Here is a 17451-nt window from a genome sequence, read left to right as displayed (position 1 = left end):
GTTTCTGGTAATAGTTTCTATTTGATTAGTTTATTCTCACATCAATACCATAGTAGTTCTACATTAAAAAGATTTATAACAAGCATTATTATCTGTTAGACTTTACTCCCACCTTGGTGTTCTTTAATTCCTCTTGTCACTTTTTTCTTCAACTTCAATTTTAGAATCACTTTGTTAAGTTCTATGAAAAATCTTGTGTTATCACAAATCATTTATTGCCTAATGAAGAAGAGTGAGTCTAATTCATTTTCTCATCCATGAACAAAATGCTAGCAGCAATGAATAGCCAATAGGAACAATGTGCGTGTGATAGCTTTCTGTATGATTTATATAAAAAAAGAATTAAAAATTGGCTAGGATGTCTCTAATTATGAAATTTTCATTGGCTTGATCTGGAATGGGACAGACAACTTTTCTGAGTGAGTTCTTTTTATCAGGTTAGTTTACTTTATTTTGCTGTTTAGTTGTGTTCTTCTGCTTCTTCTCTGTCTGCTTTTTTCTCTCTTGAAGGAGCTCTATGGTATTCAGGTTGGGAGCATGTGTCAAATTATGAGGAAAGACTCCCTAAAATTGACATTCCACCTTTTCTCCCCTCCCACCCCCCAGTGGTTTCTGTTTGCTGTTCACTGCCACTCAAAATGTCTTTCAGTTCACGAAATCATTTTTTGTTTCACTGTGTACTTTTTCTCAGATTATTACCTTCTCTGGTAGCATAGTCAGTAGGGAGCTGCACTGCCAACCCAAAGGTGGTGTCTCTCTGGAGGTTCGAATCCACCAACAGCTCCCAGGAAGAAAGATGAGCAGCCTCCTTCCGTGCAAAATGTTGTTGCTGTTGTGAAATGCCGTGAATCCAACCTCTGGAAGTCCTCTGGAGTGTGGGCTGAGTCATGTGGTTCCAGCAGGACGACAATGAGACGATGACCTTTTCTTGTGGCTTTCAGTCCTCATCAATATTCTTCTTATACTATTAGCTAGAAACAAGAGAGAATTAAAGTTTAGACACAAACAAGTCTCCTAGGTCATTGTCATCTCCATCCTTTCACTCTTTGATCCAGCAGTTCATGGCATGCCTTAATTTTTATTGTTGTGCTACAGTCCTGTCCACAGATAGAGGACATAGAAGTGGAAAAGACCATTTCTCTGACTTCGGCAGAGACTTCCCCTTCTCGTCAGTGTATCTGAGCAAAACATCTTTTTACTCTCAACCTACTGTTCACCATTTATCCCTAGTGCTATTGAGTATTTTCTCAAATGCATGTATCCTTACAATTATTTCAGTGGAAATTGAGAACTTGGAAGAGAGGAGAAGGAACACGTTCCAAAAGGACTGGTGTTTCATTGGCTGCTTTGGTCATAGGTAATTTAATGTTAGTTTTAAAAAGTTTGCTTAATTGGCATTTTTATTATTTGATACTTATGTTTTTATTGACTCTTTCTTGTTCATTATTTTTGTGTTACTATTTATAATGTTGTGAGATTTTTAAAAATTTCTTATCATTCACTTTTTATACAATCATTCCTATACCTTATTCCATTTATATACATTTTGTTTTACACAATCATCTGTGTGTTTTACATTACTGATTACTATTAATCTATTACATTTATCTCCTTGTCTTCTCAAGTCCCTGTTACACCTTATCTATTTCTTCACCCACCTTTCCCCCACTAAACTCTGCTGTTCTGGGGATTGCCTCTTCCTTCCTTCACATCCTTTCTCTCCTTTCCCTTTTAAACAGGAATATCTATCTACCTATCTACCTGCCTATCTTATCTATCTAGCTTTCTAGCTACCTTTTTTCCAATATGCTAATTTCAATAGCTATGTTGTCTTTATCGAAAATCTTCTCAGGTTGGTCCTCACTTGTCTTGGTCTTTGTGGTCTTCTTTGTCGACTCTTTACATTTTTATTTGTTCCTTCCCTCCCTAACCCCCCCCCCAAATACCCTCATATTGCCACAGTGGCAGTCTTTTTTAAATTCATGTACATTTTATCCAATCATTTCTACACTTTATTTTTTATAGAATTAATTACTTTTTATCTGTTACTTCTTTTTTTCAATTTGTTTCAATGAAAAGTTATAGACTTTGGATTTCCATTCATTCATTGTACTTTTCTCCCCTCCCAACCCTCCCCCCCTTTCATTGTTTTACAATCCCTCCCCCAGGTCCACTCCACTATGCAGCCTTTGCTCTGGACTCCTATCATGACAAAAATACCTAATCACGTATCCCTTTTAAACAGTTTTCTCCCTCATCTGTTTTAATGCAGTATGCATTATTTATCCCCATCTTTTTCAGTATCCCCCAATCCTGATGTCATTTTTACAACAGTGGCACCATGCAGTATTTGTCCTTTTGTGACTGAGATACTTCACCCAACATAATGTCCTCCAGGGTCACCCATTTTGAATAATACTGCATGAGTTCCTTGTTTTTCAATGCAGCATAGTATTCCATTGTGTGGATATACCACAGCTTCTCTGTCCATTCGTTTGTTGATGGGCACCTGGGTTGTTTCCAACTCCTTGCTATTGTGAACAAAGCCACGATAAACATGGGTGTGCATATATCTGCTTGGATGTCAGTTATGGCCTCTTTGGGGTATATTCCCAGTAGTGGAATTGCTGAGTCAAATGGTATCTCTATTTGCAACTTTTTGAGAAAGCACCATACCACCTTTCACAGTGGTTGCACCATTTTACACTCCCACCAACAGTGAATAAGGGTTCCAGTTCCTCCACAAATGTGCCAGCATTTGTTGTTTGCTCTTCTGTTAAATTTTGCTATTCTGACCGGGGTAAGATGATATCTCATAGTTGTTTTGCACAATAGAAGTCTTAATGCAAGATTTGTCCTTTTGTGACTGAGTTATTTGACTCAACATAATGCTCTTTAGACATTCTTTGTTGTGTCATACTTTACGAATGCTTCATTGTTCTTTAGAGCTGCATGGTATTCCATTGTGTAAATATAACGGGGTTTTTTCTGTCCATTTATTTGTTGATGGGCATTTGGATTGTTCCTATTTTCTTGCTATATTGATAATGAAGCTATGAACATTGTTGTTGCTGTTAAGTGCTGTCAAGTCATAGGCGACTCATAGTGACCCTATGAACAAAAGACCTGGACAGTTGTATAACTTTCATTGTTTCTCCAGGTTCATAGAGTTTCTGGAGGCAAGCTGTTTCAGAAGTGGATGCCACTCCTGCATCCAAGCTTGTTTTAATCATAGGTAAATTTTATTTATGAGACCTTCATCTGAATGTCATTGCCAAATGTTTTTCCCCAGTCTGTGGGCTATCTTTTCACTCTCTTGGGATAAAGTTTTAATGCTCACAGGTATTTTATTTTTAAAAGGTCCTAATCATCAATTTTCTCTTCTCCTGGTTCTGCATATTTGGGTATATTTGCAAGACTGTTTATGTTGTAGGCTGGAGTTTCTAAGTTTGTTCCTGTTTTCTCTCTCATGTCTCAGTCTGATCCACTTTGAATTGTTTTTGTTTATGATGCAAGATGTGGAACCTACTTCAGTTTTCTGCAAGTAGATGTCCAGTTTTGTCAGCACCATTTGTTGGAGAAGTTGTTGTTTTCCCACTTAATAGATTTTGTTCCCTTGACAAATAACAGTAGGTAGATGGGTTGATTTCTGGCTTCTTGATTGTATTCCATTATCTTAAGCTTTTGAAGACAGGACAGAAATACCCAACATTGTCATTTTATTGATTGACCTGAAGATAAGTGATATCAAGCAAACAGATGGCTTATAATGGCAAAATCTAGATATATTAAATAATAACGTTTTCATTAATAATAACTGTCTTTTGTTTTGTTCCAGAGATTGGCGTTAAATGGGATAACCTTTGGACACAAGTCATTCTTGAGGATAACCTCATCTTTGGCTCTTTGTTGGGAATGCTGCTACTTGATGCTTTTTTGTATAGCCTTGTGACCTGGTACATAGAAAATGTTTTCCCAGGGCAGTATGGTGTGGCCCAGCCATGGTACTTTTTCCTTATGGTAAGTTCTAAAATGTTCCTGTTATACAGGGCATATTCTGTATAGAATTTCTATAGCCCTGTCATGCTGAAATGTTAGCCATTGCCTGATATACATTGAAGTCTTCCGGACATACAAATGTACATCTGTGGCTGGATGCAAAACACCCCAAACATTATGAAGTGTGAGTAATATATTCTTTCACAGCCAATTAGTAAGATTCTAGATGAGGGCGACTGATAAGGAAACCTACAAACCTTTGCCAAAGGAGTTCCCAGATGAGTTTATATATAATGGCTTCTTGGATACTAGTTAGAACAGATTAGATAGTACTACAGGTGAAATAGCACTACCTATTTTCTTATCATGATAGATCAATTTATTTAGAGTTGGAGAAAGTGTGCCTCTTGCATTCCACTTTCTGCTTTACCAATATTGGCTAATAGATGGCTCAAGCAAGATATTCTAATATATGACATTTATTAATAAAGGGCGTTGACCATGACATTTGGTGATTTCCACCCTTTGTCTATTGTGAGTAGGGCTGTTAGGAAGATTCATTTACAAATATTTGTTTTGAGTGCCTGCTTTTAATTCTTTGAATTGAAATACCTAAGACTAGTCCTTGGAGAGGGACATCATGTTTGGCAGAGTGGAGGGGTGGCAAAAGAGACGAAGACCTTCAATGAGATGACTCAATTCTGTGACTGGAGTGGTGGGAATGAGTGTGTTTGAGATGGCTAGGTTGGCACAGGATAGAACAGCGTTTAGAGCTCTTATGCATAGGGTTGCTATAAGTCGCAAACGACTCAATGGCACATACCATCAACAAACAAGACTAAAATGTCTAGGTCGTATGGTAATCATTGGAAGAAATGTCAAACTGGTTTATTCAGTGGCTGTACTGTTTTACATTCCCACAAACAATGTGCGAGTTCTGTTTTCTCCGTACCATATCTAATGTTTAGTATTCTCCGTAAAAACAATTCTCACCATTCTAGTGAGTGTGAATTGATGTGTTTCCTTGTGATTTGACTTCATGTCATGGATTGACCTGTGTTCCCAAAAGTGCATGTAAAGGGAGCTCTAGTGGCCTAGTGGTAAGAAGCTGTGTATACATTAATGAAGGAGAGCTCTCATAGTCTACTGCGTAAGGAGTTGTGCTGTTGACCCAAAGGCAGGCATATAATCAGGTCATTAATTTTGTTGTTGTTGTTGTTGCTGTTATGTCCTATCAAGTCAAGACCATGGCCTGAATCAAGTTCACCTTAGTCCTCAAACTGACATCATTGTTCCTCAATAATTTGGAGAGGTCCCTGACTACAGACTTTCCCAGAGTAATACATCTCCTGACTGCTGGCACCAAGTGTATTGATTGTTGATTGTTGATCCAAGTAAGATGAAGTCACTGACAATTTCAGTCTTTTCTTCATTTATCATGATGATGCCAGTGGCAAGGATTTTTGTTTTCTTGACATTTAGATGCAATAAATATTGAAGGCTGCAGTGTTTAATGTTCTGTAGCAAGTGCTTCAAGTCTTCTTCATTTTCAGCAAGTGAGGTTATACTAGCTACATAACTAAGGTTATTGATGAGTCTTTTTCCAGTTTTGACTCCACATTCTTTTTTTGTAGAGTATAGCTTCTCAAATAATTTGTTCAGCATACAGATTAAGAAGAAAGGATACAATTCTGATACATAATTTTACTAAATTTAAACCCTGTAGTGTTCCTTGCTTTGTTCAAACAGAAGCCTCTTGGTGTAGGTGTAAGTTTCACATGAACATGATTAAGTGATCTGGGATTCTCTTTCTTCTCAATGTTAGCCACAATTTGCTTTGATCTACACAGTCAAATGCCTTTGCATAGTCAATAAATCACATATATCTCATAAATCATGTCTTTTGGGGGGGTACTTTTTGCTTTCAGCCAGGATCCATCTGACTTCAGTAATTCTATCCCTGTTGCCATGGCCTCTTCTAAATCCAGCTTGACCATCTGGCAATTTCCTGTCTACATACTGTTCTAGTATTTTTTAATGATATTCAGCAGTATTTTGCTTGCATGCACTATTAATTATATTGTTCAATAATTTCCACTTTCTGTTGGATCACCTTTCTTGGGAATAGGAACAAACATAAGTCTCTTCCAGTCAGTCAGCCAGGCAGCTGTCTCCCAATTTCCTAGCATAGACTGGAGAGCGCATCCAGGGTTGCATCTGTCATGTGAACCGTGCCAATTGGTATCCTATCAATTTCTAGGGCCTTATTTTTTGCCATTCCCTCAATGAAGCTTGAACATTTTCCTTCTTGGGCAAACTGAGATCAAGCTTAGAAGGCCAAGTCTGTAGTATAAAAAGATTGCCAAATACAGCCAGAAATGCACAACCTGAAGAGGATAAATTGACAGATTTCTAAATGTTAAATCCCTGTGTACATCGAAAACTTTTTCCAACAGGGTGAAAAGAAAACCTACTGACTGGGGACAAACATTTGGCAATACCTTCTCAAAACAAGATTTTCATAATGAAAGTTTATAGACTACTCCTAGGTCTCCACAAGAAAAGGACTGATGATCCAGTTACAAAATGAACAAGAGACATGGAAAGAATTTTCACAGAGGAAGATATTTGAATGGCCAACAGACACATAAAGAAATGCTCAAAATCACTGGCAGTAAGAGAGATGCAAATCAAAACCACAATGAAATACCATCTCATTGAGTAGCAGTGGCAAAGTTTAACAGGACAGCAAGTAATAAATGTTGGAGAGTATGTGGTGCGATAGGAACTCTTATACATTGTTGGTGGGATTGTAAAATGGTCCAACCACTATAGAAGGCAGTTTGGCATTTCCTCAAAAAGCTGAACACAGAAATTCCACATGATATAGATATTCTATTGCTTGGAATCTATTGCAAATGAGAACAGAGACTCAAACAGAGACTTATACACCAGTGTTCATTGCACTGTTATTACCATCGCAAGAACATGGAAATAGGCCAAATGACCAACTACAAGCAAATGGATTGAGAAGTTGTGGTACATTTCAGCAATGGAGTACTACAGAGTATGCAGGAGCAATGATTTTGTAAATTACTGTCTAACTTGGGAGAGACTGGAGAGCATTATGCTGAGTGAACTCAATCCCACAATGACAAATACCATATAAAACCGTTATTGTAGAATGAGTATGAGGATCTAAGAAGGGGGGTTGGAAGCAGAAGTGTAGGGCTGGATGGGACGGAGGAGGTGTTAATCATAGGGTTGCACAATTCGATGGGGACGTGAAGGAAATGCAAAGGATCTTGTGTGAAAAACAGTGTATTCAAACTTTGTAAATAAATCAGGATTTTTTTTTTCAAAAAAAAGTGAGACACAGAAAAAAAAAATAATTGGCTCTTCATCATATGGTACTTCCTGAAATGTTCCCGTATTGACCAATTCTTTATGGTACAGTGATTCTATGCATTCCCTCCATCTTCTTTGGATGTTTCCTGGATCATTTCAAGAGCATCTCAAGGCTTGAATATGTCTTTCAGTTCTTTCATCTTGAGAAATGCTGAGAGAGCTCTTCCCTTTTGATTCTCCAATTGTAGATCTCTCACATGCAGTTACAGGAGTTTGCTTTGTCTTCCCAAGCAGCCTTTTGAAATCTTCTATTTATCTCTTTTATTTCAGCATCTCTTCCATTTGTTTTGGCTTCTCAGCACTCTAGTGAAATGTTCAGGCTCTCTTCTATCATCCATTTTGCTCTTTTCTTTATCTTCTGTAATGGCCTTTTGCCCTCTTCATAGATTAGTAAACTTAAAGTTTATTTTTACATATTGGCTGTGATAAAATCTTTTATCCAGCAGTATTTTCGATATACATAAACTGGCTTATCTATCAGTTTATTGTCTTAAGGAAATGACCTGCAAATCAAATTACCTTATAGGTTAAGTATTTCTATTCTTTCATGTTTATTATTGTTCTTACTAGTACACCATTTATCTTTTGGTCTGCTGTATTCATATAACTTGTGGGTTGCTGTGATACCAATAGCTGTGCCACCAGTATGCCAAATGCCAGAAGAGGCACTATGGTGAACAGGGCATTGTAAGGGTCCCAGATTAAGACAGGCAAAGAAGCAGGTTGGGCCATCTACAGAATCAGAGGAATCCTGATTACTTGAGACTTAGGACATCACATCAGGGGCTGGTCAATGGGAGACGGGTGTTGAATGTTGTAAGCAAAAGTAGGAAGGGTTGGTGGTGGAGTAGGGAGAGGGTGGATTTAAAAAAAAACACCAAAATAACAAGACAAAGAAAACACACCAAACACCAAAACCCAAAACCAACCAAACATGTAGCCAGGTGGGCGGCAACATTGAATATTGGTCTTTCTTTAATAAGAGGCCTCTGAAAATCCTGTCAACAATAGAGGAGCGCAGATAGTTACAATATTAAAGGTAGACTCCAAAATGGAAGTCAATCAAGATGAGGATAAACAGCTCCAAACATCCGTCAATGAATGAATGGAACGTGGTATGTACGAAGCATGAATGTAGAACAACTAGAAGCTGTGAAAATTCAATGGAATGTATGACCGTTGTTGACATTCTAAAGGCATTAGTGAGATGAGATGGACTGACTTTGGCCTCTTTACCCAGACAATTATATGGTATATATTTATATGCTATCAATGAAAAAAGAAGAAGAATTATGCTGCATTCATAGTTTAAAAGACAGTTTCAGGTTCTGCCCTGCAATATAATTTGTGAGTGATAGGATATTATCCATACACATATGAGGAAGATCTGTTAATAAGACTATTACTCAAATATACACATCAATAGCTAAAGCCAAAAAAAATAAATTGAAGATTTTTACCAAATTCTGCAGTGTAAAATTGACCAAATAAGCAACCAAGATATGTTACTAAATAACTGGCGGTGGGAATGCAAAAGTTGGAAACAATGAAGAAGGAATCGTAGTCAGAAAGTGGTGACCAATTCGGTGACAGAAATGAGGCTGCAAGTAGAATGGCGGCCTCGTGGTAAGAAGCTACATGGTAATCCCAAAGGCACCAATTTAAATCTACCAGCTGCACCACAGGAGAAGAATGGGCACTCTCCTCTCCAGAAATTAAATTACCTCTGAGAACCCAGTTATATGAGTCAGTTCCAATTCAATGGCATGCAACAATGAGTTGTGCCTTTGTTAGGGTGCATGGTTAAGAGGTAAAGAAACACAAATAAAAGTGAAGGCAAGGATGATTTTATTGGAATACATCCCAAGACTTGAATTGGCCGTTTACCCCTAAGAAGTAAGACCAAAAAGCCCTTTTCTTCATGTGGAGCAAGGATTTTTTTTTTTCTAATTTTTTTTTTTTATTTCTTTTAAATAGTGAGCAATTCTGGTCCATTGCCTTTGACGACATTCTCTGTCTGACTAATGCCTGGTCTGACTAACAACCATTGTTTGGATCAGGCATACATTAGTTTTTAAACTGACATCGTTGCCCTTTGGCACTCTGGAGAGGTCTTTGATAGCACATTTTCCCACTGCAACTCACCTTTTGCTCTCCAGACTGCTGGTGTCAAGGGTGTTGATTGTGGATCCAAGTAAGATGAAATCATTGACAATTATAATCATTTTCTACCTACCACGACGCTGCCTAGTGACCTGGTGGTGAAGAGTTTTGTTTTCTTGATGCTGAGATGCAATCCATATTAAAAGCTATAGTCCTAAAAAAAAAAAAAAGCTATAGTCCTTAATCTTCTGCAGCTAGTGTTCCAAGTCCTCTACACTTCAGGTAAGCAATGTTTTGTCATTGCATAGCACAGGTTATTGATCTCTTGGGTAGACATAACCTTACTTCTTCCTTTCTCTTAAGTACTCTTTATGTCACTGGCCAGGGTAGAACTTCCATGATATCGTTGATTAAAATTGGCAATAGTGGATCTCTTATCTTATTCCTAATAGTAGGAGAACACTTTCAGCCTTTAGCTCATACTCAGCTTGACAGCACCTAACAACAATAATGTAAGATAAAATGAAGTACTGTAAGATAAAATGAAGAGGAGTGCTGTGTCATTCATCATCAAAAAGAGCATTTTAACACCTATTCTGAAGTATAATGCAGTCAGTAATAGGATCCTATCTATATACATATAAGATGGTACTATTAAGAAAACTATTATTCCAATATATACACCAACTATAAAAGTATTTCTACCAACTTTTGTAATCTAAAATTAATAGAAGATGCATTGATGGTAACTGGTAACTGGAATACAAGTTGGAAACAAAGAGTGACTAACCTTGGTGACAGAATGAAACTGGAGATCTCATGATAGTATTTTAGACAATTAATTCTTTATTAGTTGTAAGTCATTTTTTTTTTAGAAAACATAAATTCAGGGGAGAACCAAGATGGTGGCAGTGAGCAAGCTGCATAGAAACGGGTCATCGTGGCCCCCCACAGTCTTCAGTTTATTGATAATTGAACAATTAAACAGTTGATTACTAGTCTTTAATATGGATTGAGGCTCAACATCAAGAGAACGAAGATGCCAAAAAAAGAATGGGTGAGTCCCACAGCTCCCAACCCTCCCTGCTGGGCCTGCACAGCCACTGTAGCTGCATGGGGCCTCTGTGGCCAGACCCTGGGGATCCCTTCACCTGGGAGGGACAGAGGACACCAGGTCCTGAAGCTGGTGTGATGAAGCCTTCACACTGCTACAGAATAAACAGAATACAGAACCAAGATGACAGCAGCAAGAGATGCAACGTGAGGAGCAGGAGGCCCAGCAAGCTGCATTGAAACAGGCCACACAGCTTGTATATACCAAAGCCAAGTCACCCAAGCAGTTGACTCCTGGTCATCAATGTGGGCTGAAGCTCAACATCAAGAGGTCAGGGATTCTGGAAGAAACATGGGTGAGTCGCACTTCCATCCATTGCCTGCCGCTGAGCCTGTGCTGCCGTGAACCCATGAGGCCACCGTGGCCAGAGCCTATAGGTCCCCTAGCCTAGAACAGGTGGTGGGTCCTGGGCCCCAGGGCCAGTGTGACGGAGCCCCTGCATGGCCAGTGGCTGCAGATGCCAGGAGCAGTGGGCTCCCAGGACAAGAAGGAGGGGAATGATGGCAGTGGCAGCAGTGCCATGGAGCCACGATAGGTGATGGACTTTATACGAGAAAGCATCTTGCTGTCAGTGAAGTTTTCCTTGGACAGGTCAGAGAAGATCATCAACACAATGGATTGATAAGGTGTCTGTAGCAATGGGCTTGAGCATGTCTCAGATTGTGGGGATGGTGTAGGATAAGACAAGGACTAGATTTGTGGTTCATAGAATTGTGAGCCATAGAGAGATCTCTGTGGGCCTAGTGGATAGAAAGCTATGCTGTCAAACCAAAGGTCAGGAATTTTAATCTGCAGCCCTTGTGCAAAATTTTGATTCAAATTTTCATTCACTCTTCTAATTACTATATCACTGCTCTGTCAATTGACTATACAGAGGTGACTCGTGGTTGCTGTGAAGCTAAACACTATGACACTGAAGTGACAGATGCGAAGATGGTTGCCCATGCTGGACAGTGTCTGGTGGAACTCCCCGATTGGAACAGGCTTGGAAGCAGGAGTGACATCCACTTCTGAAATAGCTTGCCTCTTGAAACTCTATGAACTTAGGGAAATGAAGAAAGTTGTACAGGTGTTCAGGTCTTTCTTTCATAGGTTTGCTGTGAATTGTCTGAGACTTAACAACAACAACACATATCTAAGACAGCAGATCTCCTCAGTATACCACATATTTTGATTTCTTGACTACTGCTGCCAAGAACTGTGTAGACCTAGGGAGGGTCTGTTCACCACTCTCAAAGCCCCTTCTCCATTTGTAAAGGGGAAGGAAGCATAGTGATGCCTATTCGAATTGCAGGCTGACCACTTTGTGGAGGGGAGGGGGCAATGGTGGCAGCGCCAGAACTGGGGGTGCTGTCCCTGGCCATGGTCTTCAGTGAGGTACAGGGTCCAGACCTTGGAGGGGAGGCCCTTCGGTAGGGCACCTAGCCCATGGGACATGCCACCCGCCCCCCAGGGTATGTCATCCAGTCCCCAGGGAGAGTCGTCTAGTCCCTGGGGTGTGCCATCTGGCCCTCATGGAGAGCCATTCATCCTCCAGGGTGAGCCATCTGGCCCCCAGGGTGAGCCGGCCAGCCTCTGGAGTGAGCCATCCAGCCTTGGAGAGCCGTTTAGCCCCTGGGGTGAGCTGATTGGGCCCTCAGGTTGAGCTGTTCAGCCCTCGGGATGTGACATCTGACCCCAGGGAGAGCCGTTTGGCCCCTGGGGTGAGCCATTTGGCCATCATGGTGAGTCACACCTTAGGGTGTGTCGTCTGACCCCTGGGAAAAGCCTTCAGGCCACTGGGGGAAACTGCCTAGGGTATTACAAAAAGTTTTATCTAAGCCACTTTCCTCTACCTTCTCCCCCCAGTACAACTGTAAGTAACACTTCTAAAGCCCTTCTATTTGTAACTCGGAAGTTTGTTCTCTGTAGGTTTGCTCCCTTTCCTATAGGTAACCTTAACACTGGGTTTTACTCCAGATCTGAACCCTGAACCCAGTTCCAGAGATAAAAGGTAAATATAACTGCCAGCTAAAGAAGCGAAGAAGGATAGAGCCTCAGGGTTCAGCCATCCATCCCCACTGGACCCACCTTGGCAAACACTTTGCAGTCCAGAGGTCAGTAAACCTCAGGAAAATATCTTCTAACTGAACAGGAAGGCATGAAGCTTCAACCCAGGACCATCAGTAAGGTGTTAAAGTGGGCTCCCTTCCCCTTCATCTCAGTGCTCCTGTTCAGCATGAAGAAGCCAGAGAGTCTGTGCCCCATTCCCAAATGAGAAACCCACAAGTGAATTAGACAATTTCTTTGTTTACAAAAAATAACAAAAAAAACAACAAACAGTTAATCACCATTGGAATATGCTTACCATTACTCTGTCTCTTCTGGTCCTCACTGGATCTTTCTCATTTTCTTCACCTACTCCCCCTACCCACCAAATTGTGCAGCACTGTGATTTCATCCCTGCCCATCCTCACTTTTCTGCTCCCAACCCTCACCCCCTTGTTTCCTCATATATGTTTTTCACAGTAAAAAAAACCAACCAAGACCATACATGCAACTATACACATGAACTTCACCTGATGGACTACACAGGAATCAAATAGACTCCACATGTGGGAGAGTTGATGGAGCACCCCAGTATCAGTTCAAATTATTAGAGTTGAAGAAAACTGAAACATGCCCACTAGAACCACAATCTGACGTTGAGTGTAACCCAATTCAATTTAAAGACCATCTAAAGAATAGCTTTGAAAACTAATGAACAAAGACCAGGCAAGTTGAGGAATGACATCAAAGTTATCATCCATGAAGAAAGCAAAGGTCATTACAAAGACAGAAAAGACCAAAACAGATGTTAAAAGAGGCTCTAAACTTTCATTGGGGAAAAAAAAGAAGCCAAAACAAGTGGAAGGAATAGTGAAGTAAAAGATCTGAATAGAAAATTTCACAGGGCAGTTAGAGAAGACCAAGTATTATAATGAAATGTACAGGAAATTAGAGTTAGAAAACCAAAAGGAAAGGTCACATCAGCATTTCTCAAGCTGAATGAAATGAAAAACAAACTCAAGCCTCAAGTTGCAACACTGAAATATTCTGTGTGCCAAATCTTGAATGATTGAAGAAGCATCAAAAGAAGATGGAAATAATACAGGGTCACTGTTCAAAAAATTTGTCAGCACAGAACCATTTCAGGAAATAGCATATAACAAAGAACCAATAACATTGAAAGAAGTTCAAGGTGCACTGAAGGCATTAAAAAAAATAAGACTCAAGAATTGATAGAATATCAATTGAAGTGTTTCAGGAAGAAGATGCAATCTTGTGCTCACCAGTCTCTGCCAACAAATATGGCCAACAGACTGGAAGATATCCATATTTCTTCCCATTTCCATTAAGAGTGACCCAGCAAATATCATAAATTAAGGGGCAATATATAGTTAATATCATATGCAAGTAAAATTTTGGTGAATTATTTAAAAATTACTGGAACAGCACCAGAGAACCACCAGAAATTCGAACTGGATTCAGAAGAGGCCTGGCACAGGGTATCCTTGTTAATACCAGATGGATCTTGGCTGAAAGCAGAGAACACTAGAAAGTGTTTCCTTGTATTTTATTGATTTTGCAGAGACATTTGACTGTGTAAATCACACCAAATTATAATCTTCGGAATAATAAGAATCCCAGAACACTTAATTGAGTTCATGCAAAATCTGTACATAGACCAGGTAGGAGTTGTCCAAACAGAACTAGGGAATGCTACTCTGTTTTATTAAAGTCAGGAAAGGTGTGTCCTTCCTGCACACTTACTCAGTTTTAGTGCCACGCAGATTATTTGAGAAGCTGGGCTATATGACAACGAATGTAGGATCAGGATCAGAGGAAAACTTACTAACAAATTGGACTATTCCAATGATAACTTGCTTGCAGAAAGTGAAGATTTGAAGCACCTAGTGCAGAAGATCAAAGGCTACAGCCCACAAAAATGTTTACTTCTCAATATCAAGAAAACAAATCTTCACCACTGGACCAATAGACAACATCATGATGGATAGAGGAAAGACAGAAGTTGTCAACAATTTTATTTTACTTAGATCCACAATTAACACCCTTGGTAGCAGCAGTCGAGAAATCAAAAGACATGTTTTACTGGGAAAATCTGCTGTCAGAAACCTATCTAAAGTTATAAAGAGCAAAGATGTCAGTTTAAAGACAAAGTGGTGCACAATCCAAGCCTTGGTATTTTCTGTTGCTTCCTTTATGTCTGAAACTTGGACACAGAGAGAAGAATCAGTGCCATTGAGTTGAGGTGTTGGTGAAGAGTACAGAGAATCCCATGAACTTCCAAAAGAACAAAGAAGTCCGCATTGGAGGAAGTATAACAAGGGTGCTCCTTACAGCAAGGATGGTGAAACTTTGTGTCACTTACTTTCAGAAGGAACCAGTCCTTAGAGAGAGCTGTCATGCTGGGAAAAGTGGAGAGAGTCAGCGAAATAGGGAAGTTCTCAACAAGATGGATTGATGCGGTGACTGCCACAGTGGGCTTGATCATGACAGAGATCATGAAGATTGTGCAGCATAGGACAGGGTTTGACATCTAACAACAACAGCATGAGTTATTTTTTTCTCACGTTGGGAAATGTTCCTTCTTCTAGTTTGTTGAATGTTTCTGATGAAAGGATGTTGAATTTTGTCACATGCTGTTTCCACATCACTTCAGATGATCGTGTGTTTTGTATGTTGTATTGATTGAATTTCCTCTCTTGAACCATCTTTGCATTCCTAGGATAAATCTCATTTGATCCTGAATAATGGTATTAATAACCTTTTGGATCATTTTGCTAGTATTTTAATGAGAATATTTGCATATATTCTTGTCAGAATATTGGTATAGGGTTACTATGAGTCAGAGTCAACTCGATTACTATAGGACTGAGTTTTAGTTCATTTTAGTTTACATCCACACATTGATGTATAGATTTTGTGTTCTCTCTATATGCCTTAGATTTCAGGGTATTAATGGACTCATGAAATGAGTTAGGAAATACTATCTCCTCCAATTGCTTTTGGTTTTGTTTTTTTGTTTGGTTTTTTTTTAGGTGTTATGAAAAGTGTGGTGTTAATTCTGTAACTAATTGGGAAGATTTGTCAGTAAAGTCATTTGGTATTTGACTTTGTAGGAAGTTTTTTAGCTACTGATTAAGTTAATTTACCTACTAGTGATCTGTTCAGATCAAACCTGCTGTAGCTTTGCTCATTTCTTAATGCTTGTTTTGGTAACTACTTTTTTTTAATTTCTCTGTAGCGTTCTTACTGGTTTGGAGGTCCAAGAGTTAACAGGATAAAAGAAGATAACAGTACAACTAAAAGCAAGTATTTTGAGGCTGAACCTCACAATCTGGTAGCAAGCATACAAATAAGACATTTGTTCAAGGTAATGTTTCAAGGGGATTTTTTTTTGGCCTTCTGGGACTAAAAGCCACATATGTACTATACATTGGAATTGTTTTAAATAGATAATTTCAAGAAAACAAATGCAATACATAATAAAGTACAGGGGCTGAACTGAATAGAATATATGAATACACATTTCTCTTTTCAAATATTGTCTAGTTTGCTGCATAAGTTATGCATTACTTTTAAACAGACTTAGAAACAGATGGTTTTAATCTTCTGATGAATACTATAATCTTTTACCTAACTTTATAATATTTATTAAATAAAAATAAATGCTCTAGTTTTATAACAAATATCAGAAAATAAATTAGGTTGCGGAAGTAACTTTTTTTAAAAAAATTTATACTAGTTTATTCACCAGAAGTAATATTGGACAGTGAGGTTGTTTTTGTGTACTGTTGAGTCAGATCTAACCCATTGCTGGCCCCCCAAAAGGTTTTCAGAGACAGTTAACCATATGGGAGGAAATTGATCTTCCTTCTCCTGCGAAGCAGCTGATGGATTTGATTTGAACCTCATGCCTTTGGGATTGCAGTGCAGCTTCTTAACACTAGGCCACCAGAGTTCTCTAATTTGGAATTTAGGTGAATGATTCCAAATAATGCATTTGGTGAGTATGGTTGTTGTTGCTGTTAGGTGACTTAGAGTCGAGCACGACTCATAGTGACCCTAATAGAACAAAAGATTTGAACCCTGTTCTATCCTGTGCTGTCCTTAGACTTTTTGACACACAAGAGTACATTGCAGCAGTCACTTTATCAATCCACCTGATTGAAAAACTTCCTCTCCTTCACTGACTCTCCACCCTTCCCAACACCATATCCATCTCCAAGGAATAATACCTCCTAGCAACATGTCCAAAGAATGTGAGGCAAAGCCTCCTCATTCTTGCCTCCAAAGAGCACTCCAGCTGCACCATCTCCAAGACATATCTGTTCATTCTCTTGGCCATCCAAGGGATATTCAGTGCTCTTCTCTACCACCAAAGCTCAAAGGCGTCAATTCTTTTTATGTCATCCTTATTCATTGTACAGGTCTCGGATGCATAGCTAGTAATTAGAAAGACTATGACCTGAATCAGATGCACCTTGGTCCTTAAACTGACATCAGTACTGCTCAATACTTTGGAAAGGTCCCTAACTACAGATTTTCCCATTGCAGTGTGTCTCCTTATTTCTTGACTGCTCATACCAAAGGTGTTACTTGTGGATCTAAGCAAGATGAAGCTATTGACAGTTTCAGTCTCCTCTCCATTTATCATGACACTGCCTATCAGTCCAGCAGTAAAAATCTTCATTTTCCTGACATTGAGATGCAATCTATGCTGAAGGCTGCAGTCTCTGATCTTCTGCAACAAGTGCGGCGAGGGCGACGCAGCGCGAGGGCGA

At 39.3% G+C, this 17451-nt stretch overlaps 1 protein-coding gene across 1 annotated transcript in view; it reads left to right on the top strand.

The window, feature by feature from the left end:
- The window catches only part of LOC102858785 (ATP-binding cassette sub-family A member 3-like), a 176786-nt gene that overhangs the window by 40369 nt on the left and 118966 nt on the right, over positions 1–17451 (top strand). Inside the window, exons 9-10 of the mRNA XM_006892700.1 lie at positions 3839–4020; positions 15912–16040. Of these exons, the coding sequence (XP_006892762.1) occupies positions 3839–4020; positions 15912–16040 (311 nt within the window). The remainder of the gene's footprint in view (positions 1–3838; positions 4021–15911; positions 16041–17451) is intronic.

The sequence above is a fragment of the Elephantulus edwardii genome, unplaced genomic scaffold (assembly GCF_000299155.1).
Source record: "Elephantulus edwardii isolate Elephantulus edwardi_28Jun2011 unplaced genomic scaffold, EleEdw1.0 scaffold00117, whole genome shotgun sequence".
NCBI classification, from domain to species: Eukaryota; Metazoa; Chordata; class Mammalia; order Macroscelidea; family Macroscelididae; genus Elephantulus; species Elephantulus edwardii.
The sequence above is the reverse complement of the archived record's forward strand: the minus strand, read 5'-3'. Positions and strand labels throughout refer to the sequence as shown.